General features: G+C 39.4%; 2 protein-coding genes and 1 long non-coding RNA gene across 3 annotated transcripts in view; 2 read left to right on the plus strand and 1 right to left on the minus strand.

Annotated features, from left to right (window-relative positions):
- On the plus strand, positions 1-12,802 carry LOC117752791 (integrin alpha-D-like). The gene is made up of 30 exons (XM_034570410.1): positions 1-138; positions 1,864-1,966; positions 2,089-2,183; positions 2,293-2,363; positions 2,570-2,684; positions 3,705-3,832; positions 3,980-4,125; positions 4,781-4,931; positions 5,471-5,621; positions 5,875-5,948; positions 6,075-6,195; positions 6,558-6,691; positions 6,781-6,927; positions 7,018-7,230; positions 7,706-7,839; positions 8,339-8,481; positions 8,590-8,744; positions 8,865-8,990; positions 9,122-9,195; positions 9,399-9,540; positions 10,128-10,226; positions 10,308-10,387; positions 10,473-10,559; positions 10,663-10,732; positions 11,146-11,244; positions 11,371-11,451; positions 11,530-11,640; positions 11,800-11,913; positions 11,995-12,105; positions 12,319-12,802. Exons 1-30 carry the CDS (start codon positions 102-104, stop codon positions 12,415-12,417), a joined length of 3,411 nt encoding a protein of 1,136 aa, XP_034426301.1. The 5' UTR covers positions 1-101; the 3' UTR covers positions 12,418-12,802.
- The window catches only part of LOC117752796, a 19,447-nt gene continuing 8,957 nt past the window's right edge, over positions 12,541-23,030 (minus strand). The window contains exon 2 of the long non-coding RNA XR_004612142.1: positions 12,541-12,794. This is a non-coding gene — a long non-coding RNA (uncharacterized LOC117752796). The remainder of the gene's footprint in view (positions 12,795-23,030) is intronic.
- The window catches only part of LOC117752787 (integrin alpha-D-like), a 13,318-nt gene continuing 8,638 nt past the window's right edge, over positions 18,351-23,030 (plus strand). Inside the window, exons 1-7 of the mRNA XM_034570407.1 lie at positions 18,351-18,570; positions 20,163-20,265; positions 20,388-20,482; positions 20,592-20,662; positions 20,869-20,983; positions 22,004-22,131; positions 22,294-22,439. Of these exons, the coding sequence (XP_034426298.1) occupies positions 18,534-18,570; positions 20,163-20,265; positions 20,388-20,482; positions 20,592-20,662; positions 20,869-20,983; positions 22,004-22,131; positions 22,294-22,439 (695 nt within the window). The 5' untranslated portion in view covers positions 18,351-18,533. The remainder of the gene's footprint in view (positions 18,571-20,162; positions 20,266-20,387; positions 20,483-20,591; positions 20,663-20,868; positions 20,984-22,003; positions 22,132-22,293; positions 22,440-23,030) is intronic.

Here is a 23,030-nt window from a genome sequence, read left to right on the forward strand (position 1 = left end):
GATTTCTGCACACGCAGTAATAGAAATAGTCACCTCTCTTCCACATACATTCATGTGAGCAAACCATCGCACTTTATGCATTTTTCCGACAGGATAACACAATGGCCTGGATATTTGCTGCTGCAGTATTCATGTCAGGTAAGAAAACTTGCAGGTTTTTCTCTTACATTGTCTTTTTTTTAAAATAAAATAATACACCATCCCTACAGATGTAGAAAAAGTTTTTCTATATATTTGTGAGGCAGTAACAATGTAATCTATTTTGTTTAGTGACATTTAAAGTGTTCCTGCAGAAATGCTAGTATTTGCCTTGTTTTAAAAACCACCAGAGCTAAAGGATGAATGAACAATAAAAACAACATTTAGAAAATATAGACCACACCCCAGACAGACCCCAGTCTCCATATTGATCCCATTTCAACTGCTCATACTGGTAGATACATCGTTTTGACCATTTAGATTCATTGTGTTTGTTTAACAGCATCTATCATTCAAATGACCTGCGTGCATGTGCTACATGAATAGATCAGGTCGGCAAGAATCTGGAAAATAATCACAGGAACACATGAGAAGAGGCTAAACTATCATGGACCCACCCAGTTATTATCTATATCTGCTCGTCCTGTGCAGAGAGGAGACTGGAGACATTGCTCACCCCTGACTCCTCAATCTTTAGAGGCAGACATCCTGAATTAAAATGGTGTTTTACATTTAAATTGACCATAAAAGAAGCTGGCTGCAAAAAAGCTATTAAAGCTATAAAAAGTCATCATAATGTGCGTTTACTAAATGACTTGTGAAACATTCTACTTATCTATCTCCCACATCTATTTTGTGCTATGTGTGTGCTTATATGTGTTTACCCAGTGTAAGTTAGTATAAAGCTGGTTTTATTAAGTGGCTTAAAATACAACCAAGAGTGTCAGAAGAAATGAAAAGCAATACAAAGCAGCACTGGTGACAAGAAAAAGCAGAACCTCAGGTTTTTACTTTTATGCAAGATTTATGCAAATATACACATGATGTTCAAAACGTACAAGATACCAAAATATCGTTAAAGTCACAGAAATCAGACCCATGAGGTTCAACGTCATCTGTTCTCCTGCTGTTCACCATGAGAAAATCATTTGTCAGACGGTTGAAGAGTTCGTATCATGTTGACCATTTTTGGAGAATCCAAAAAAGGAAAAAGAAGGCAGATTTCATTTGCGCAACAAAAAATCCCTCAATGTACAAAAATAGCACGTGTAGAAGGAAGTCGTGCTTGTTTCCATGTGAAGCACAACACTATCAGTATTTGATGGTGAAAAACTGTTTCTGCTTTTACAAATTACTCAGAAGTTAACAAAGAGGTAGTAGCTGTCTCATGAATGTGCAAATTAATTATCGTTTAGAGCCACTATATCTACCTGCAAGTTCTTACAAACATCTGTCACAGACGTGAACAGTAAAAAAACACAAACTCAGTTTCATTTTATGAAGAATCTTCACCGCAGATAAACCAGGTGGAATGAACACATAGTTTTTTAACTTCACTCTGCAGCAAAGACTGTTTATGAAACACAACCTCCAGCACACAAACGATAAAACAGTGACGTATTGAGTAGGGCCTGTTTGAGGAAGTCCTTCTTAAATTTAAGTGAGTCTAGAGTTTGAAATGCTCTGTCTTTGGTGCCCCCTAGTGGTGTTATCCAAACAGACAATGTGGTAACCCTCAGTTCACACCATTGTAAACCAAACACAAACTGAATGCCACACATGGAGTCTATAGATTTTCCTAGAGACTAAAATTCTGATGAGTTTTAAAGTTGTTATAACACTTCATCAAATATGATTCTGATCTTATCATTTCTCGTTTCTCAGTGTTGAATACGGCTCTATGTTTCAATGTCGACCCCGTGGCTTGGAAGTCCTGGGACAACAGTGCCGCAGGGTTTGGCTACCAGGTGGTGCAAAGACAGTCAGAGTAAGTCAGTCGCACGCCTCACAGCTGCAATAACATATGGCATTTCTTGATAGAAGAAAACAGCTGCACGGCGCTGACGAGACTGATTCTGTTACATATTTCTCTGGGTTTTATTTCCTCAGCGTGCTCATCAGCGCTCCCCTTGAACAGTATTCACAATTGGGAAGGGGGAAAATATACAAGTGCACTACAACCTGCAGAAGTCTGCCATTTGAAGGTAGGCGGCTGTTAACGTCTCCAGAGAAAGACCAGAAACAGGTATTTTGACACCAAGCATTCGTATCATATGATCATCGTAACACAAGTGTTCAATGTTTTCTATTCAGCGCCAGAATTTGCAGTCAACATGTCCCTTGGTTTGACAATGACGAATGACCCCATCTCACGAAGCACTATGGTGAGTTGTTAAACTTCACAGATTTCCAGAACATAGTTAAAATCAATATAGAGATCAGTCAAAAGTCCAATTAAACATTTGATATGTTCACTTCTTATCACTTTCTTATCGCCTTGCAGCTTGAAAAACGGTTGTTTTAAAGGGCGACTACACAATCAAATAGTCCGCTAATTCAATCAGGATGATATGATCTCGTCTCTTTTCAGGCATGTGGCCCAACCATCCCAAAGGATTGCAAAAGTATCACCATGTACAGCGGCGCATGCTTCCAGATCGACCAGTTTGATCGGTTTGGATCCGCGGTGCCGCCGTCCTCTCCAGGTGAGTTTGTGAAAATGTCCCATGATACAGGTAACGGTGGGAATTACCTGCTGATATTGCCACTACTCAAGAAAAAGTACAAGTACTTTGTCACTGGACTTAAATTGATCTTTCAAGCATCTGTTCTTTAGTTGAGTAGTTTTTTCTGATGACTTTTGACTTTAGGGTTAGGGTTATTTGTATTAGGGTTTCATACAAATATCCGTACTTTCTACTGTCTTAATTTATTTGTGGGGAATTAAGTCTGTATTCTTATATACATGACCACTCAAAGCGCTTTACAGTAAAGTTTATTCACAGACATTCATACAGTGCATCTATGGGCAGGACTCTTTCTATGAGGGTTTCAGTATCCGTATCTTGTCCAAGGACACTTTGGAATGCAGGGAAGACTTGGATCGAACCGCCGACCTTCTGGAGACCTTCAGATTTCAACCTCAATAGACATAACACAGAAAAGATGACTGTTGTATATCTATCACTGCATATCATGCATGACGTACGTAACACGGTGTAAAAAAAAGACGTATCAAGACAAAACAGACAAGAGAGGGAGACTCAACCGCGGAGAGGAGGCACGGCACATTTGGCCGAGACGAGGAGTGACAACATGGAAGAAAGTGAAGAATCAGCCAACATCGCTGAAAACGTCCACGACGAAGCAGAACAGAAACACATTCCCCATCCGTGGTGTTATTTAAGTGAAGAGTTCTTCATTCAAAACATTGTAAACTTTTCCTCCTGAACATTTATTCATGCTCACAAATGTTTTCTTGCTTTTTATTAGATTATTTTGTATCTTATTTGAAGTGAGAGTAGTTTAAGTCAAATAGTCTCAGTTTGCTTAGCTGTTGGAAATGACGTTCAGAGGGGCGGACTAGATGGCTGCAGTGTAGCTCATAAACCCTGCCTCCTCCATGTTAACAGACAGGACAAAGTACACATCAAATAGATTTTTGTCAAAGATGTGCTATGTGGATTTTAACAAATGATTCAGATTCTGGCCCGTGTCTTTGACAGAGTGCAGAGCCGAAGCAGATATTGCTTTTCTCTTGGATGGTTCAGGCAGCGTAGACTATGGAGATTTTCAAACAATGAAGAAATTTGTGAAAACGCTGGTACGCCCATTTGTGGGAAAAGATACACAGGTATGTTCCCAGGACGATGTTCCCACTGCCACTTAAACTATTGCACACACTCAGAGAATTCACTGAAAGATCAAATTCTACAAATTGTCACTGCCTCCATGACTGTTAGATATTATTTTTCTTCTTCTTCTTCCTCTCTCTTTGCAGTTTGCTGTTGTCCAGTTCTCTTATGATGTCACTGTTGAATTGAACTTTCGTGACTTTTTCTCATCTGGACGATGGCAGTCGAAAATCAATGGAATAAAACAAAAAGGCAGCACAACTAACACAGCTAGTGCCATCGCAGATGTGGTGTAGGTGCTGATGTAATGCTGATGTGATAATGTATATGAAATGGTGGTTTAATTTTTGACACAGTAGCAGTTAACACACTTTTGAGGGTGTAGTTTGTGGTGTTGTGTGTGTAGTTTGTCTACCGTGTTGTGGAGGAGACAAACCCCAAACTGAGCTAGACATAAAAATAGGGCTTGACAATATGACAAAAAGTTATAACAAACTTTCCACTTCAATATCGATAATTATCACAAAAAATGTCACATTTAAATTTCTTTTAAGAGTAAAAACAGTTTTTTGCTCCTAAGAGAGGGTTGTGGTTTTAAACAAACTTGATAAACAACACAACATTTTTGAACGTATGTGTTATACCTCCTCAATTTGCACAATGTATAAGCAATATAGTGACTGAACATTTGTTATATTGCTATTGATGGAAATTACATTGCAATAATTATTGATATTGTTTAATTTTCCAGCCCTACATAATAGATTTATATTCTTGGATAACTGGTAAAGCTAAATGTGGGAAATGAAGTCAGTTGCATAATGAACATATTTTCAAACATAAATAAAATGCAGATTTCCAGAGATGAAATTGTTATGTTATGTTATGTTATTGACCAAAGAACTGGACAAACGTGTATTGAAATGATATTGTTTTTGTTTTGGCAGCCAAAATGTTTTCACATCAGCAGGAGGTTCTAGACCAAACGTGAAGAAGATCCTGATCGTCATTACTGATGGAGCATCTACTGACAGCCAAAACTTGCCATATGCAATAAGCTTAGCTGAGAATGCAAAGATTGTTCGATTTGCTATTGGGGTAAGTTCAGTTCATTCCAATGAGCAAAATGTGTTTTCCAAAAAAGGCATTGTTTGTGTTTTTACCATACATCCAGACATACAGTTACATGATACTACCCTGTGGATTTTAAGTGAAAGTTCATAAATAAGAAATTTACAATCCTTCACCACATCTCATTAACACCAATTTTTTAAATCTCTGCTCTTGCTGCCTTCAGAATTGATTTTGAAAAAAGTTTATTGGTTTAAAAATCTCTTAAACCTATTTATGTGGAAATCAAACTCAAGACCTACCTTTTTAGTCAGACTTTTCATTAAATTTTACTTATTAAGCTCCCTCTTAATTTGTCTTTTTTACAGATATATCTTTTCATTATTTGTTATTTTTGTATTCAATTAATTACTCTCTTATTTACCTTCTCTGAATATGTTAACATAAATACCTTACTTTTTAACTCTGGTTTCGTGATGAGTGCAGGTGGATAAACTATCTATGAACGAGTACAAAAATCAACTCTGTTGAACAGCATTAAAACTATTTTCTCAACATGCCTCTAGGTGGGGGGAGCGTTCAATTCCACAAGGGCGAAACAGGAACTGGACTCTATTGCATCTTCGCTCTCGACAAATCACGTGTTTCGAGTAGAGAGCTTTGACGCACTTGATGCAATAACGAAGAATTTGCAGGACAAAATCTTCTCTATTGAGGGTACGGATGTAAACTTACAGCTTAAAATCCCATTTACATTCTCAGTTGACAAATATTAGCGTTGATGTTGTTTATTGAGCTCCTTTCATGATGCACATCCAGTTCTTATGTTATGTTTTCAAACACTGAAATAATAATTATATTATAATAAGTTGAACTTGTTTTAACGAGCTTGCCACTGTAAATCCATTCAACAACAGCGGGTATGTAACTGTGGGATTCAGCTCAGTGCTCATTTCTTTTGCTGTTTCAGGATCTCAGTCCACTGGAGAGACACTGAAAATGGAAATGGCTCAGGCGGGATTCAGTGTGGCTTATGTGCCAGGGGTAATAATAATCAAAGACACCGACACCTGCCTTTGTGATAGAAAGGCTACACACAGGCGACATGTTTTGACTCTATAATGCATTTAACTTTCGCTTTTGTGGGCTGATTGTGGTTCTGAATTACAGGGAATTCAAATGGGCACTGTTGGCGCCAACCAGTGGAAAGGAGGCTACATGGAATACACATTATCAGGCCAGAAGCTGAGTTCATATGAGCCTTTGTTCATGTTACAAGACAGTTATCTGGGTAAGAATTTTACAGTAATAACAAACTAATACACACGTGATTAGTACTTTTCTACTGTAACCCTCCCTCCTACGCTAACGACACGAATTGAGCAAAAAAAGGTAAAAAAGGCAAATGAAAAACAAGGAGTCAGAAAGTACTGTACATGCAAGGGTCATGTGAGTAAAACATGTTCACATGTCATACATGAAGCTCCAAAAATCACCAAAGTTACATTTAAAGGTAAATTAGAAACCCTTCAAAGAAAAGAAAAACACTACACCCACTACTAAAGTTAGTTAGTTTTTATAAATGACTCTTTTGTCAAGTGTAGCTAAACCTTTGGATGTTTTGATTTATTTGCTTTGACTCTTAAATTTCAGGTTACTCCATGACTATCGCAAAAACCAGAAAAGGCCAATTGACAATTGTTGGCGCTCCGAGATATCAACACAGAGGACTTGTGATGGCAGTTCGTGGACAGATCAATCAAAAGATTGATCCCTTCCCATGGCAGGTGCGTGGTTTCTGATCGGATATATAGACAATAAACGTGTACATAGATCTGGAATAAATACTCTTGTTTTCTTCTTGTTTCTTAAACAGTTTCAGACTGGTGAATATTTTGGGGCAGAGGTTCGTGCCATGGATGTGAACGATGACGGATACACTGACCTAATCCTCATATCTGCCCCTATGTACAAGGAAGCTGATAGAGAGGGAAGAGTTTACGTTTGCGGTTTAGCTCGTTTGGTAAGTGACCATTTCTTCTAGTGCCATTAAATTTTTTTTTTTTCTTGACATACAGGCAAACGTTGACTCTCCTCCATATATTTTGAACAGAGGGTCGAGTGTCACTTCGAATCTCCGTTAGTGCTGAGAGGGGATGAGTCCGACCAGGCGAGGTTTGGCTCTTCTCTCGCTGTGCTGCCTGATCTCAACGCAGATGACCTCAGGGAGGTGGCAGTTGGTGCACCTCTGGAGAACGGTGGTCAAGGCAGCATCTACATATTCCACGGCGAAGGAGGAAGCACAGTCAGTTCGACTTACTCACAGGTGAGTAGGCTCAAAAAAAAATTAAATGTCCCCCTCGGGTGAAAATCATAAAAACATATTCATATGTCAGGGTTTGACATGATCAAAGACAAGAGTTTTTCCACCATAAAGCTGCAGTAAACAAATGCCAGTTGGAAAAATATGGATACAGCCGGGGTTTGTGATGTCACAAACCTAAGAAACCAATACTGTCAACTTGTGGGTGGGGCCAAGCAGCTGGAAAAGGCTCTTCACCTGCAGGTGGCGCTGTGAGGGTTGGGATATTGGGGGCAGGGCCTGGGCCATAAGGTGTAGAGTTAAGTTGTTTCAAGGCCGTGAGGGGAATTTTTTCATGTCAAACCTTTTGAATATGTTATTATGAAGAACAAAGAAGAGTTTAAGGGGAATTAAATGGGACTGTAACAAATTCAGTCTGTGAGGCCTAATTCTTTTCGATAGATTAACATGTTTTATCTAAAATACTTAAATTCCACAGAAAATTGCTGCCTCTGAAGTCCGGCAACAACTTAGGTTCTTTGGTATGTCAATCAGTGACTCGTCTTTTGACCGCAGTGGCGACAGTCTGCCTGACTTAGCAGTGGGGTCAAAGGGCACAGTTGTCTTACTCAGGTTTGTACAAGATTCTACTGTCTGTCATTATAACAGTCCTTTGTTAACCTACTAATTTTGTTCATTTGTAAACTTATAATTTATAAGCTTACAATTATATAAAAATATAATTTATAGCATAGACTGTATAGATGGAAGATTTGTTAGCTCCCAAAAGTGAAGCCAAAGCTTCTTGATTACCACCTGGTGGCTGGATGCAGTATATGTCATAAACCTTTACTTGAAAAGTTTACGAACTTTTTTTGTCTCAACAGTGTCACAGCTCTTGTCAATCAGATTTAATTTTGTCTTGAAATTAGTTCACCTCCTCCTCCATGTTCGTTGATAGGACATGGCCCAAATTAAACAGTCAGAGTGCACGTCAAATAATGTTTTCTCACATTATTCGTTAGATCTTATCACACTGATGTTTTTCCAAGTGTTCGTTTTTAATATTTTGTTGATTTGATGCTATGAAAACGTGGTGGTCCTCATTTTTTTCTGCTCTAACCATTTGCAGGTCAAAGCCTGTGGTAATGGTAGAGGCTACGATGTCGTTCAACCCAAACCAGGTCCCTACAAAAAAACAAAACTGCCAGAACCCACTGGAGAACACAGCTGAAATCTGCTTTACCATGACCAAACTTTCTACAGTTTCCACAGGTTACTCATTCCTCTCACTTTTCTTGAACCACAGAGCCACTGTCTATCTGTTGAAATACATGTCCGTGTACATGAGTAATATGTAGATTCAACCGTCATTCATTCCAGCTGGAGCAAAGATCAATTATACTTTAACACTGGATGCCACCCGCAAGGTCCCAAACAACAGAGCCTACATCAAGGACAAACAACGAGAGAAGACCGGGTCAATTGAAGTTGACTTACAAAGGCCAAAATGCTTCCCAGTGAAATTCTTTATTCAGGTGAGTTGTTAACATCAGATTATATCACAACCCAAAGAGGTTTCCGTCTGAAAAACAAAACAAAACAAACTCACGGAGTTCAAACTAATGGTATTTCCCAACTGTGCCCTCCTCTCGCAGGCTTGTCCTCAGGATGCTCTCAATGCACTTAGAAATGAGCTCAGATTCACCTTTGACGGTATTCCCTCTACTACAAACCTTAAACCAAGTCTTGCCCAGCAGGCTCAAACTACCACTTATCATTCTGTAAGTGACCTTTAAACAAACTTGCAATAAATGTCGATTTAACTGAACAGAGTGAGTAAGTGAACAGCTTTAATTTGAACTTTTATGAATTCTTGTCATTGTCATGTTTTTCTTCATGCTCTCTTCCACAGTTGAAATTTGAGATCAACTGTGGCACTGACAACAAGTGTGTAGATAACCTGAAAGTGGATTTCAACTTCAACAGGTGAGAACCAAAAGTGAAGCCCAACCTATGGGTGTGGGCAAGGTTACATTTCTCTTCTCTTCAAGAACATGTCTGGCATAGTAGACTGTGAGCATCTAGCTGAGGGGATCGCTATAAAGTGCAGCCTCACCGAGCTGCTAGCACAAAAGGAGACTATTAGATTATTGTTTTTCTGTGCCTTCACCTTCCCTTTTCTCTGTCAGCTCCTCAGAGTTGAAGGTGGGCATTGATGAACTGTTGGACGTCACAGTATCAGTGGAGAACCGAGACGAAGACTCCTACAACAGCTACGTGAAACTTACGTACGCAGCTGGGCTCTCCTACAGGAAGTTCACAGGTTTGCAGGTAAGGGCTCATTCGTTTAACGGTCACTACCGACATACTTCCAATGCGTCGTTTACATTGGTATGGTTGTTAAGCTGTACATCCACTAGAGGGCAGCACCGAGTCAAGAGTTTCAAATCTCTCCTCACAAAGTTCCGCCATTGCTGAAATGTCTTCCTCATGTCCTGTCTCGCTTAAACGATTGGCTACATTGCCCCCTATGATTACCTTCAGAAGATGTGCACAAAAACGTTATAAAGATTAAATGAATGCAGAATACGGACAAGGCTCCATTTTACGTATACATATCTAGCATTGAGCAAAAATTAGCCGTAAACCATTAGCATCTGGTCTGTTATAATGGATTTCTTGACCATGTGTATCGGTCTTGATTAACAACAAAACATCTTTACTGCGCAGACTGGCTATTCTCAAAATTATGCCAAAATATCAAGATGGCAGCACCCTTACTTTTAGGTTCAGGGTATTTAAGGCTCATTCACGGGAGGAAGTGGAGACACATTGCTGATTTACAGATACAGTCTACCGCTCACACAGCAATTCAGCTTTAAATGTGCTGTTGTTTCATTGATTGCCTTTTAATGAAGGGAAGAATCGAGTGCAACTCCTTGGACAGTGAAGATGGCTTATCGCGAGGAATGACAACCTGCACTATTAACAACCCCATTTTCAAGAGCGACACTGAGGTTTGTGTTATTTGTAAACAGGCATCTCTTCCCATTGCTGCAGCAAAACGCAGAGACAATCTCACCCCTCTTTCATTACAGGCTTTGTTCACCGTCTCCTATGGGATCGAAAGCAACAGACGATTTGACAGGAAGATTTTTATCTCTGCAAATGCTTCCAGGTACTGTGCCTGTCTATAATGTTTAATATTCATATTACATCACTAATACATAATTCGCAGAGTTAATTTCACTTCTCTCTTTTAGTGAGAATCAGGAACATTCCACTTCAAGTGAACTTTACCAAATGAAATGGTTGGACATGAAGTACAGCATTTTGGTCACGATTGAAAGGTTTGGTGTTTTTATTTCCTGTGTTAGTCAAAGAAATCACATTAAAATATTAATAATTTCAAAGTGTACACTCTATTAGCTGAAATTAAAACATCTGTTTCAGCTCCCTCAGCTACAACAACTTCACATCTGGAAAGAACGATGTGCTGAAACCTCACAAGCAGTCAATTGTGGTAAAGTATCTCCTCACATGATCATGTCCTTCGCCGAGGCCCAACTGTCCCCTTATCAAACCAATTTTAAATTCACTAGATCCTAGATGTTTTAACTAGATCTGCACCAAATTACACACGCTCATCAATATCAGCCCCCTAAACGTGCCTGGTTTAGTTTCAAGATCCATGAAAATAAGGAAAATGTAGAAAATATTGCAATTTTAAAGATTAAAAAAGTATACACATCAAAATTGAATGGATCCTTTCACCAAGTTTCTTTCTCTTTTCTTGTGTAATCCTTCTAAATATCAAACAAACCCTGATGAAAACATAATCATCTTGGCTGAGTTTAATAACTTGTTCATCATCTGGATCCTGATGCTTGCTCAGCCTCTTCAGATCAATCCTTTCCTTTTCTCCTCTTCTGACAGGTCACAAACAACATCAGGGCGCTGAACTTCACGGTGGTGATCAAGGTGCCTGTCAAGCTCGGCGATAAAGACATCTGGGTGGATTCGAGCAGTTTGCAGGTGACGTTACTGATCCCAGAAAAGTCTCTCATGTTGCTGTTGCAGCCTCAAGAACGGGAGGGACGTGGTCACATGAGAACCACATCTGGTCGTCTGTTAAACTGACGCAAACCTGTTCTATTCCAGATTCCAGACTGCCGAAGAGAAGCAGACGAAGAACGTACTGTCACAGACTTTGTTGCTATGATAAAGGAGAATAATGTAGTGGTGAGTATACTATCTACAATTGGGGATTCAAGTACTAACACAGTATTACAACTTCTGTCGTCTCTTCCTCACCCACAGGACTGCTCTGTAGCCAGGTGCGGAGTGTTCAGGTGCAGTAGGTTCATGGGAAGACTGGAGAGTAAAAAGTACAAAATCTCTGCCAACATCAGCTCAGGATGGATAGAGCAGGTAACTGATGTTCATGTGTCACATTGTAACATGCATTTTGAAGTATTTTACAACTGGTGCTCATTCTAACGTGGTAAAATTACAGTAATTTACTAAAGAAATTGAACGTCACCAAAGGTAACGTCGTTCTCATCATGAAGTCTTTCATTTTTTAAACAGATTGGACTCGTCTCGGCAAAATTCCTCTTGACCAGCACGGCTACTCTGGAGTACGACACAAACCAGTACATCTTCTTTTCTACGGGGTCTAATAACAAGCCTCCGATTCACAAGGTGATTCCACATTCTATTTATTTTACTTGTCTTTCAAATAAGCTTGATTTTGATCCACCTTCATGTCATTTCATGTCTCAGATTGAAGCCGAGATAGAAGTGTATCCACAACCAGATTTCACCAAAGAAATCGTCGGGGGATCGCTGGGAGGGTTAGCTCTGCTGGCTCTACTCACTGCTGGCCTGTATAAGGTGAGACTCTCGAAATATATACATTATTTTAGTTTATTATACAGCCTTATGGAGTCAATGAACGGTGTTCCACCCCCAATAAAAGTAAATGAACACTATCCTTTCATTTTTGAACTATTCAGCAGTTATTCTCTTCTTTCCCTTCATGTATGACGGAGCTTTAATGCAGGATCGAAGTGTTTTAATGTCACTTTCTTTCTTTTCTTCTCTCAGGCTGGATTTTTCAACAGTAAATACAAAGAAATGATGAATGAGGCAGAAGAAGCAGCAGAACCAGGGGCTAATGAAGTTGCAGCCACACCAGAACAATAAACGTAATTGGCACTGGAATGGTAGAGGACATATACCACTGCCAAGCCCCAACAGTCCTCTTACATCCAATCAAGCCGCACCAATTTGTTTATTATTCCTGCAAACTATCTGTGCTCCTTTGTGTTTTTTAGGTGGAAGTGAAAAAAACACAATGCACTTGGATCTGCTGGCTTCTGCTTATCATCAAAACTGCTACAATAAAATATGCTTAGGAGCAGCTTCTCTCGCTAAACTGAATTGCTTTGTTTTCTGAATGAACGTAAATAAACATTTGTTTTATGCTTCATTAATATTTATTTCATGACTCAATATGACTTTTATAATGTGACTCAAAGAAAATAGGCATGGTTTGATGGAACAGAGAATAAATACTCTACCTCATTCAGCTGGATTAACACATTTTGAAAAAAATTAGGTAAATAAACATTTGATTGGTGCCTCATGGTGTATTCTCTTTTGTTTGACCTGAGTATTGTAAGTTCATTTACAGTTTTGGACTATTTCACGCAGCTTCAACAAATACCACATCATTACAACAGGAACATGGAGGTAATAACGACAGCGAAACTAAAGAACAAGGAAAATGCTTTTTCTGCTGCATTTGCTGTTGTAGACGTTGCAGGAGATGGCATATCACCAACTGTCTCCGTTAAGAATGACCCGAATCTTGAGGTTTTCGCAAATGACTGAATATCTGCCCGCACGGATTTATTCCCACTCATTGTGACAACGGCCGCCTGGAACCAAGAGGAGTCTGATTTGCAGAGCAGAGGGCCGCCCTGATCCCCCTGCAAAGAGAAAAAGAGAATTCAACATCAGTCAGGTCCTGATCTGAAAACTTCTTCCCTGATGAGAAGAAACTCAGGTGGATGGGAAACTTTTAGTTTTTACCTCTTGAAGGTCTATGGCATAAGTGCAAATGTTGTCTGAATCAGAAACGCTACCACAGTTTACCACTTGAGTTTCAAGGTCTCGCAGACTTGAGCCAGCTTTGTCAGCACCTTAAAAACACAAGAATACAGTTTTTGTGAATTTTCAGTATATGTTGTTGTGCAATAATGCATTAAACGTGATACCATAAAATGGTGTGCCTTTCGGCATTCAATAAATTTGGTTATCAAAATAAAATATTGAATATTAATATTAAAAATATTTATATTAAATAATAACTTCAATTGATTAAAGTTACCTCGGGGCACCACCCTTCAAAGGAAGGGAAAAGATAGCCAATTGATTGATTAAGTCTCATAAAAGTACTAACTTCAAATTTGGAACTCTGATTAACAATTAAATTAATAACTATAATCAAAATTACCATATAGATAGTTAGCTAAGTTGAAGGATATAGAGTTCTTGACAGTGTAGAGGTTGGCAAAATTCACTTATGCAACATTGATGAAAAAACATTTGTAAAAGAAAAACATTTATTATGAATATAATAAAGTATAAAAACACAAATTACTAACGGTGTACTTACTAAATAAAGATATGTATGTGAGTATGCATGTGTGTGTGTCTGTGTGAGTCAGCGTGCTTCTAAAATGGCGGTTGGCCACTTTGAAGATAACGCCCCTCCCCCCTTTTTGGAATGTTTACGACATGTAGCGGGGGTCAGAGTGATAGGGTGCTGAGATAAGCGTGTGTCTGTGTGTGTGCCAAATTAGAGAAAGTTACTAGATGCATGCAAGGAAAGACTGAAGAGCATAACTGACATTAACTTTCAAATAACTTGTAACCAAAATATCACAACACAAATCAAACTTATAAACATCACAAGGAATTGAATAAACAGTCTTTGCTTAGCCTAGTATAATTATTAAGCCCAGTTGTGTTACCCGTCCGTGGAAAGGGGAAAAAAGAAGTTGCTGTGCTGTTCGAAGTTCTGTGAAATCGTCTTGCTGGTTGTGTGGCTCCTGCCTTCGTGGTTCTGTTGGGCTGTGCAGCTCAGTTGCTGGTTGAAGTTCTCCTGCAGAGAGGTTGGTAGAGCTTGGATTGCGAGGAGGTTTCCTTGGTGAGATGAGCTGGAAGCTGCAACTCTCCTCCATGAAGTTGATTTGAGTTGAAAGAGTGAGCTGGACCGTCGCCCTTCTCCTCTGAGAGGATTCGTGGAAGGAGCGGTGTGCTCCTCTCGAAGAGGTGAATGGAAAGAGAAGATGTGAGCTGGAGAAGCCAAACTTCTCCCCTCGACGGGTCGCATGGAAAAGACTGAAGAAAGGGGGAACAGGCCTTATATTGGCCCGGTGACCTCACAGGTCATGGGGCCCAGAGTGACCAATAGGAGTTGAAACTTGTGTCTCCTGTTGGTTTTCACACCTCTGTGTGACGTTGAGGCCCCCTGGGAGACTGAGTTCTGGAGGGTCTGGTTTTCTGCAGAACAAAGGGACATGCGGCTTCAGGCTTTTGACTGCACATGTAGGCCGAACTTTGTTTCACAAATACCATGTCCCAACAATGTCTTACACATCATGAAGCCTGACTCATGTCAGTTACAACTTAAAATCCCATTAAAACCAGGCCCTATTCAGACCTGGTGTTAACATCCGTTCTGAGAGGACTGATCACTCGTGCTTTAGCATTCGTGCTGTGGCTTTGTACTCGTGCTTTTGCATTCATGCTTTCTGTCAATGCACTTGTGTGAAGCGTCTCGACAAACCACACATTTGTCATCACACAGCAAAAATAATGAGGCCCCATGCATCCAAGACCACCTCCCAACGTGGTCTGCCTGATCAGATCTCAGGACGCATTTGGGTGCGTTCAGACCTGTATTGGGCGATGACCACTTGTGATTTGATCAGTCAGGATGGATGTTAATACCAAGTCTGAGCAGGGTAATGTTGGGACCTGGTATTTGTGAAACTACGTTCGGCCTACATGTGTAGTCAAAAGCCTGAAGCCGCATGTCCTTTGTTCTGGAGAAAACCAGAGCCTCCAGAACTCCGTCTCCCAGGGTGCCTCAACGTCACACAGAGGTGTGAAAACCAACCGGAGACACAAGGGTCAACCACTATTGGTCACTCTGGGCCCCATGACCTATGAGGTCACCAAGCCAATATAAGGCCAGGTCTCCCTTTCTTCATTCTCTTTCTACGCCACTCTGGACAGGAGAAGGGTGTCCAGCTCTTTCCATACCCCTCTTCGAGAGGAGCACACCGCTCCTTCCACGAATCCTCTCACAGGAGAAGGGTGGTGGTCCAGCTCACTCTTTCAACTCAAATCAACTTCATGGAGGAAGGGTGCAGCTTCCAGCTCATCTCAACAAGGAAACCTCCTCGCAATCCAAGCTCTACCAACCTTCAGGCAGCGACACAAGGTCCTGTCTGACAACGAACGGCAAAACTGCTGTACCGCACAACAGAACTACAAAGGCAGGTGTTGTGCAATAATGCATTAAACGTGATACCATAAAATGGTGTGCCTTTCGGCATTCAATAAAGTTGGTTATCAAAATAAAATATTGAATATTAATATTAAAAATATTAATATTAAATAATAACTTGAATTGATTAAAGTTACCTCAGGGCACCACCCTTTAAAGGAAGGGAAACGATAGCCAATTTATTGATTAAGTCTCGTAAAAGTACTAACTTCAAATTTGGAACTCTGATTAACAATTAAATTAATAACTATAACCAAAATTACCATATAGATAGTTAGCTAAGTTGAAGGATATAGAGACAGTGTAGAGGTTGGCAAAATTTACTTATGCAACATTAATAAAAAAACATTTGTGAAAGAAAAACATTTATTATGAATATAATAAAGTATAAAAAACACAAATTACTAACGGTGTACTTACTAAACAGAGATAGGTATGTGAGTATGCATGTGTGTGTGTCTGTGTGACTCAGCATGCTTCCAAAATGGCGGCTGGCCAAAGAGATAACACCCTTCCGCCTTCGGAGTGTTTTACGACATGTAGCGGGTTCAGAGATAATTAGGTGCTGCGCATGCATCTAGTAACTTTCTCTAATTTGGCACACACACATACACACGCTTATCTCAGCACCTATCTCTCTGACCCCCGCCACATGTCATAAACATTCTAAGGGGGGGGGGGGCGTTATCTTTAGAGTTATTTATTAAATATTAAATGCCGAAAGGCACACCATTTTATGGTATCACGTTTAATGCATTATTGCACAACAGTAACATAGTTTGAAGGATCCTCACCTCCATTCTTACTGCCCTTCCCCCAGCCTGGCACCCAGCATCGACTACCAACAGGGAAGGATCTGTCATTGTGGTTATCCAGACACACAGGCTGGATATAATCTATGTAGCTGACGGGTTTCTCCAGCTGTAGTACAGCAATGTTAGAGCCTGTAAATTTGCTCAGGATAATCTTCACAACACCCACAGAACTCTCAAACTCTTCAGAACTGCCCACAAGTCGCTGGCCAAGAAACACTCTCCAATCGAGAACATTTGGACTGGAGCTGTAAGGAGTATAAAAACACATCTTTAGAAAGTCATGTCCGATGGCAAATATTTGTAAATAATAAAAGTAAATTACGTCCGATTGAAATTGTAAGGATTATTCTCATTCTGATTATTGTTATTCTAACCAAAATGAATTGGGTTTTTGAGGGCTTTAACATGCTCAAAAGCTTACCAAAGTTTGAGGAAAATTTGAAAGTGGTGAAAATTAAAACGTATTCTGGAGTAATTTGAAATGGGCGTGGCAAAATGGCTCAACAGCTTCACCTGGAACGCAGCCCCTAGTTTTTAATTATGTTTTATAATAAAGGCATGATTCATGGAGTTGAGCAACAAGAGAGCAATATGTATCCAGTCAACTAATTCCTTTTCCCTTTACGTGTTTCCTTAAATTTTTAATATACATCACACATTCATAGTTATCAAGTCCCTTAAAGATGCCTTATTTTCATCATTAAGAAAATGAGTGAGGAATCAATGAAAACGTTGAAAAATGCTGTATCTCGCCCCCTGATCCATATCCACACCAACATTTTATGGATTCCTTCTTGACCCACCAGAGTTTTATGGTAATCCGTCGCACAGTTTTTTTTGCATAATCCTAACTGACAATAAACAAATAAACGAAAACATAACCTCTCTCTCTGAGGCAATAAAGTCAACAGATATTGACTCTCCCCGCTCATAGTGCCGACCTCTTTCTCTCAAATGGGGTGCGATGAGACAGAGGAAGTCCAGCAAAAGAAGAAATGGAGCAGCATGATATTTGACTTCCTTACTGCCCAAGTTTGCATTAGTAAAGGACAACATCCTATGCATCTCAAAACAAGTATATTTGTTTTTTTATTTTAATCTATTGTGATGGAAATTCATCTTGAGATTTGAAATAATGAAATTCTCAGACTGGAGTTGCCTTTGAGTCTTTTTAATAGTAAGCTCTGCAGAGGTTACACAACAAGCACGGGTGCTCAAAGTGGAAGTTCACAAAAGCCAGAACTTATACAAAGAGGCGTTTCATAAAACATAATATGAAAAAAAGACATGAAATCATCATCTGTGTCTATCTGCTGTAGCAGTTGAAAGAAAACATCACCGAATAAGGGCATACACCCTGTTTAGCAAGGTCATAGCAGTGAGACACCGCCAAATAAGGGTTCCATCTTGTCAGGTAGACAGTATCACAGCAGTGAGACACCTGGTCAGTGGAATTTTCCACCACACTATAGAAATAAATCCTAATGTTTTCTTACTGCTGTGGATGTAACCTTGAATTTAAAGTGACTTTATAGATTTTTTGGTATAAATAAAACTCCTTCACATCTGTGTCTGCATCCATTTCACCTTTTCCAGCAAAAAGTGCCACAACAGCCAACAAGAGCTGAAGTTAAGGTTTTATTCTACTGGTGTCTTTTTAAAACATGTTCTTAATCTCTTGAATCATAATAAAAAGCTGCTTTTGCTTCCTGCAAGTGATGACATATTGTGACTATAGCCCACATTAAACAGAAAGGGTTAGTATTGTGACCCCACCTACTTCGAGTTCCTCTAACCTCAACTTTTAAGCAGTCCTTTCACGATTTCTGCACACGCAGTAGTAGAAATAGTCACCTCTCTTCCACATACATTCATGTGAGCAAACCATCGCACTTTATGCATTTTTCCGACAGGATAACACAATGGCCTGGATATTTGCTGCTGCAGTATTCATGTCAGGTAAGAAAACTTGCAGGTTTTTCTCTTACATTGTCTTTTTTTTAAAATAAAATAATACACCATCCCTACAGATGTAGAAAAAGTTTTTCTATATATTTGTGAGGCAGTAACAATGTAATCTATTTTGTTTAGTGACATTTAAAGTGTTCCTGCAGAAATGCTAGTATTTGCCTTGTTTTAAAAACCACCAGAGCTAAAGGATGAATGAACACTAATAACAACATTTAGAAAATATAGACCACATCCCAGACAGACCCCAGTCTCCATATTGATCCCATTTCAACTGCTCATACTGGTAGATACATCGTTTTGACCATTTAGATTCATTGTGTTTGTTTAACAGCATCTATCATTCAAATGACCTGCGTGCATGTGCTACATGAATAGATCAGGTCGGCAGGAATCTGGAAAATAATCACAGGAACACATGAGAAGAGGCTAAACTATCATGGACCCACCCAGTTATTATCTATATCTGCTCGTCCTGTGCAGAGAGGAGACTGGAGACATTGCTCACCCCTGACTCCTCAATCTTTAGAGGCAGACATCTTGACTTAAAATGGTGTTTTACATTTAAATTGACCATAAAAGAAGCTGGCTGCAAAAAAGCTATTAAAGCTATAAAAAGTCATCATAATGTGCATTTACTAAATGACTTGTGAAACATTCTACTTATCTATCTCCCACATCTATTTTGTGCTATGTGTGTGCTTATATGTGTTTACCCAGTGTAAGTTAGTATAAAGCTGGTTTTATTAAATGGCTTAAAATACAACCAAGAGTGTCAGAAGAAATGAAAAGCAATACAAAGCAGCACTGGTGACAAGAAAAAGCAGAACCTCAGGTTTTTACTTTTATGCAAGATTTATGCAAATATACACATGATGTTCTAAACATACAAGATACCAAAATATCGTAAAAGTCACAAACATCAGACACGTGAGGTTCAACGTCATCTGTTCTCCTGCTGTTCACCATGAGAAAATCATTTGTCAGACGGTTGAAGAGTTCGTATCATGTTGACCATTTGTGGAGAATCCTAAAAAGGAAAAAGACATATCAATGTACAATAATAGCACGTATAGAAGGAAGTCGTGCTTGTTTCCATGTGAAGCACAACACTATCAGTATTTGATGGTGAAAAACTGTTTCTGCTTTTACAAATTACTCAGAAGTTAACAAAGAGGTAGTAGCTGTCTCATGAATGTTTAAATTGCATGTTCTTACAAACATCTGTCACAGACGTGAACAGTAAAAAAACACAAACTCAGTTTCATTTTATGAAGAATCTTCACAGCAGATAAACCAGGTGGGATGAACACATAGTTTTCTAACTTCACTGTTTGAGGAAGTCCTTCTTAAATTTAAGTGAGTCTAGAGTTTGAAATGCTCTGACTTTGGTGCCCCCTAGTGGTGTTATCCAAACAGACAATGTGGTAACCCTCAGTTCACACCATTGTAAACCAAACACAAACTGAATGCCACACATGGAGTCTATAGATTTTCCTAGAGACTAAAATTCTGATGAGTTTTAAAGTTGTTATAACACTTCATCAAATATGATTCTGATCTTATCATTTCTCGTTTCTCAGTGTTGAATACGGCTCTATGTTTCAATATCGACCCCGTGGCTTGGAAGTCCTGGGACAACAGTGCCGCAGGGTTTGGCTACCAGGTGGTGCAAAGACAGTCAGAGTAAGTCAGTCGCACGCCTCACAGCTGCAATAACATATGGCATTTCTTGATAGAAGAAAACAGCTGCACGGCGCTGACGAGACTGATTCTGTTACATATTTCTCTGTGTTTTATTTCCTCAGCGTGCTCATCAGCGCTCCCCTTGAACAGTATTCACAATTGGGAAGGGGGAAAATATACAAGTGCACTACAACCTGCAGAAGTCTGCCATTTGAAGGTAGGCGGCTGTTAACGTCTCCAGAGAAAGACCAGAAACAGGTATTTTGACACCAAGCATTCGTATCATATGAGCATCGTAACACAAGTGTTCAATGTTTTCTATTCAGCGCCAGAATTTGCAGTCAACATGTCCCTTGGTTTGACAATGACGAATGACCCCATCTCACGAAGCACTATGGTGAGTTGTTAAACTTCACAGATTTCCAGAACATAGTTAAAATCAATATAGAGATCAGTCAAAAGTCCAATTAAACATTTGATATGTTCACTTCTTATCACTTTCTTATCGCCTTGCAGCTTGAAAAACGGTTGTTTTAAAGGGCGACTACACAATCAAATAGTCCGCTAATTCAATCAGGATGATATGATCTCGTCTCTTTTCAGGCATGTGGCCCAACCATCCCAAAGGATTGCAAAAGTATCACCATGTACAGCGGCGCATGCTTCCAGATCGACCAGTTTGATCGGTTTGGATCCGCGGTGCCGCCGTCCTCTCCAGGTGAGTTTGTGAAAATGTCCCATGATACAGGTAACGGTGGGAATTACCTGCTGATATTGCCACTACTCAAGAAAAAGTACAAGTACTTTGTCACTGGACTTAAATTGATCTTTCAAGCATCTGTTCTTTAGTTGAGTAGTTTTTTCTGATGACTTTTGACTTTAGGGTTAGGGTTATTTGTATTAGGGTTTCATACAAATATCCGTACTTTCTACTGTCTTAATTTATTTGTGGGGAATTAAGTCTGTATTCTTATATACATGACCACTCAAAGCGCTTTACAGTAAAGTTTATTCACAGACATTCATACAGTGCATCTATGGGCAGGACTCTTTCTATGAGGGTTTCAGTATCCGTATCTTGTCCAAGGACACTTTGGAATGCAGGGAAGACTTGGATCGAACCGCCGACCTTCTGGAGACCTTCAGATTTCAACCTCAATAGACATAACACAGAAAAGATGACTGTTGTATATCTATCACTGCATATCATGCATGACGTACGTAACACGGTGTAAAAAAAAGACGTATCAAGACAAAACAGACAAGAGAGGGAGACTCAACCGCGGAGAGGAGGCACGGCACATTTGGCCGAGACGAGGAGTGACAACATGGGAGAAAGTGAAGAATCAGCCAACATCGCTGAAAACGTCCACGACGAAGCAGAACAGAAACACATTCCCCATCCGTGGTGTTATTTAAGTGAAGAGTTCTTCATTCAAAACATTGTAAACTTTTCCTCCTGAACATTTATTCATGCTCACCAATGTTTTCTTGCTTTTTATTAGATTATTTTTTATCTCATTTGAAGTGAGAGTAGTTTAAGTCAAATAGTCTCAGTTTGCTTAGCTGTTGGAAATGACGTTCAGAGGGGCGGACTAGATGGCTGCAGTGTAGCTCATAAACCCTGCCTCCTCCATGTTAACAGACAGGACAAAGTACACATCAAATAGATTTTTGTCAAAGATGTGCTATGTGGATTTTAACAAATGATTCAGATTCTGGCCCGTGTCTTTGACAGAGTGCAGAGCCGAAGCAGATATTGCTTTTCTCTTGGATGGTTCAGGCAGCGTAAACTATGGAGATTTTCAAACAATGAAGACATTTGTGAAAAAGCTGGTACGCCCATTTGTGGGAAAAGATACACAGGTATGTTCCCAGGACGATGTTCCCACTGCCACTTAAACTATTGCACAGACTCAGAGAATTCACTGAAAGATCAAATTCTACAGTTTGTCACTGCCTCCATGACTGTTAGATATTATTTTTCTTCTTCTTCTTCTTCTTCTTCTTCTTCTTCTCTCTTTGCAGTTTGCTGTTGTCCAGTTCTCTTATGATGTCACTGTTGAATTGAACTTTCGTGACTTTTTCTCATCTGGACGATGGCAGTCGAAAATCAATGGAATAAAACAAAAAGGCAGCACAACTAACACAGCTAGTGCCATCGCATATGTGGTGTAGGTGCTGATGTAATGCTGTTGTGATAATGTATATGAAATGGTGGTTTAATTTTTGACACAGTAGCAGTTAACACACTTTTGAGGGTGTAGTTTGTGGTGTTGTGTGTGTAGTTTGTCTACCGTGCAGTGGACGAGACAAACCCCAAACTGAGCTAGACATAAAAATAGGGCTTGACAATATGACAAAAAGTTATTCCAAACTTTCCACATCAATATCGATAATTATCACAATAAATGTCACATTTTAATTTCTGTTAAGAGTAAAAACAGTTTTTTGCTCCTAAGAGAGGGTTGTGGTTTTAAACAAACTTGATAAACAACACAACATTTTTGAACGTATGTGTTATACCTCCTCAATTTGCACAATGTATAAGCAATATAGTGACTGAACATTTGTTATATTGCTATTGATGGAAATTATATTGCAATAATTATTGATATTGTTTAATTTCCCAGCCCTACATAATAGATTTATATTCTTGGATAACTGGTAAAGCTAAATGTGGGAAATGAAGTCAGTTGCATAATGAACATATTTTCAAACATAAATAAAATGCAGATTTCCAGAGATGAAATTGTTATGTTATG

This window comes from Hippoglossus hippoglossus, chromosome 19 (assembly GCF_009819705.1).
Source record: "Hippoglossus hippoglossus isolate fHipHip1 chromosome 19, fHipHip1.pri, whole genome shotgun sequence".
Taxonomy (NCBI): domain Eukaryota; kingdom Metazoa; phylum Chordata; class Actinopteri; order Pleuronectiformes; family Pleuronectidae; genus Hippoglossus; species Hippoglossus hippoglossus.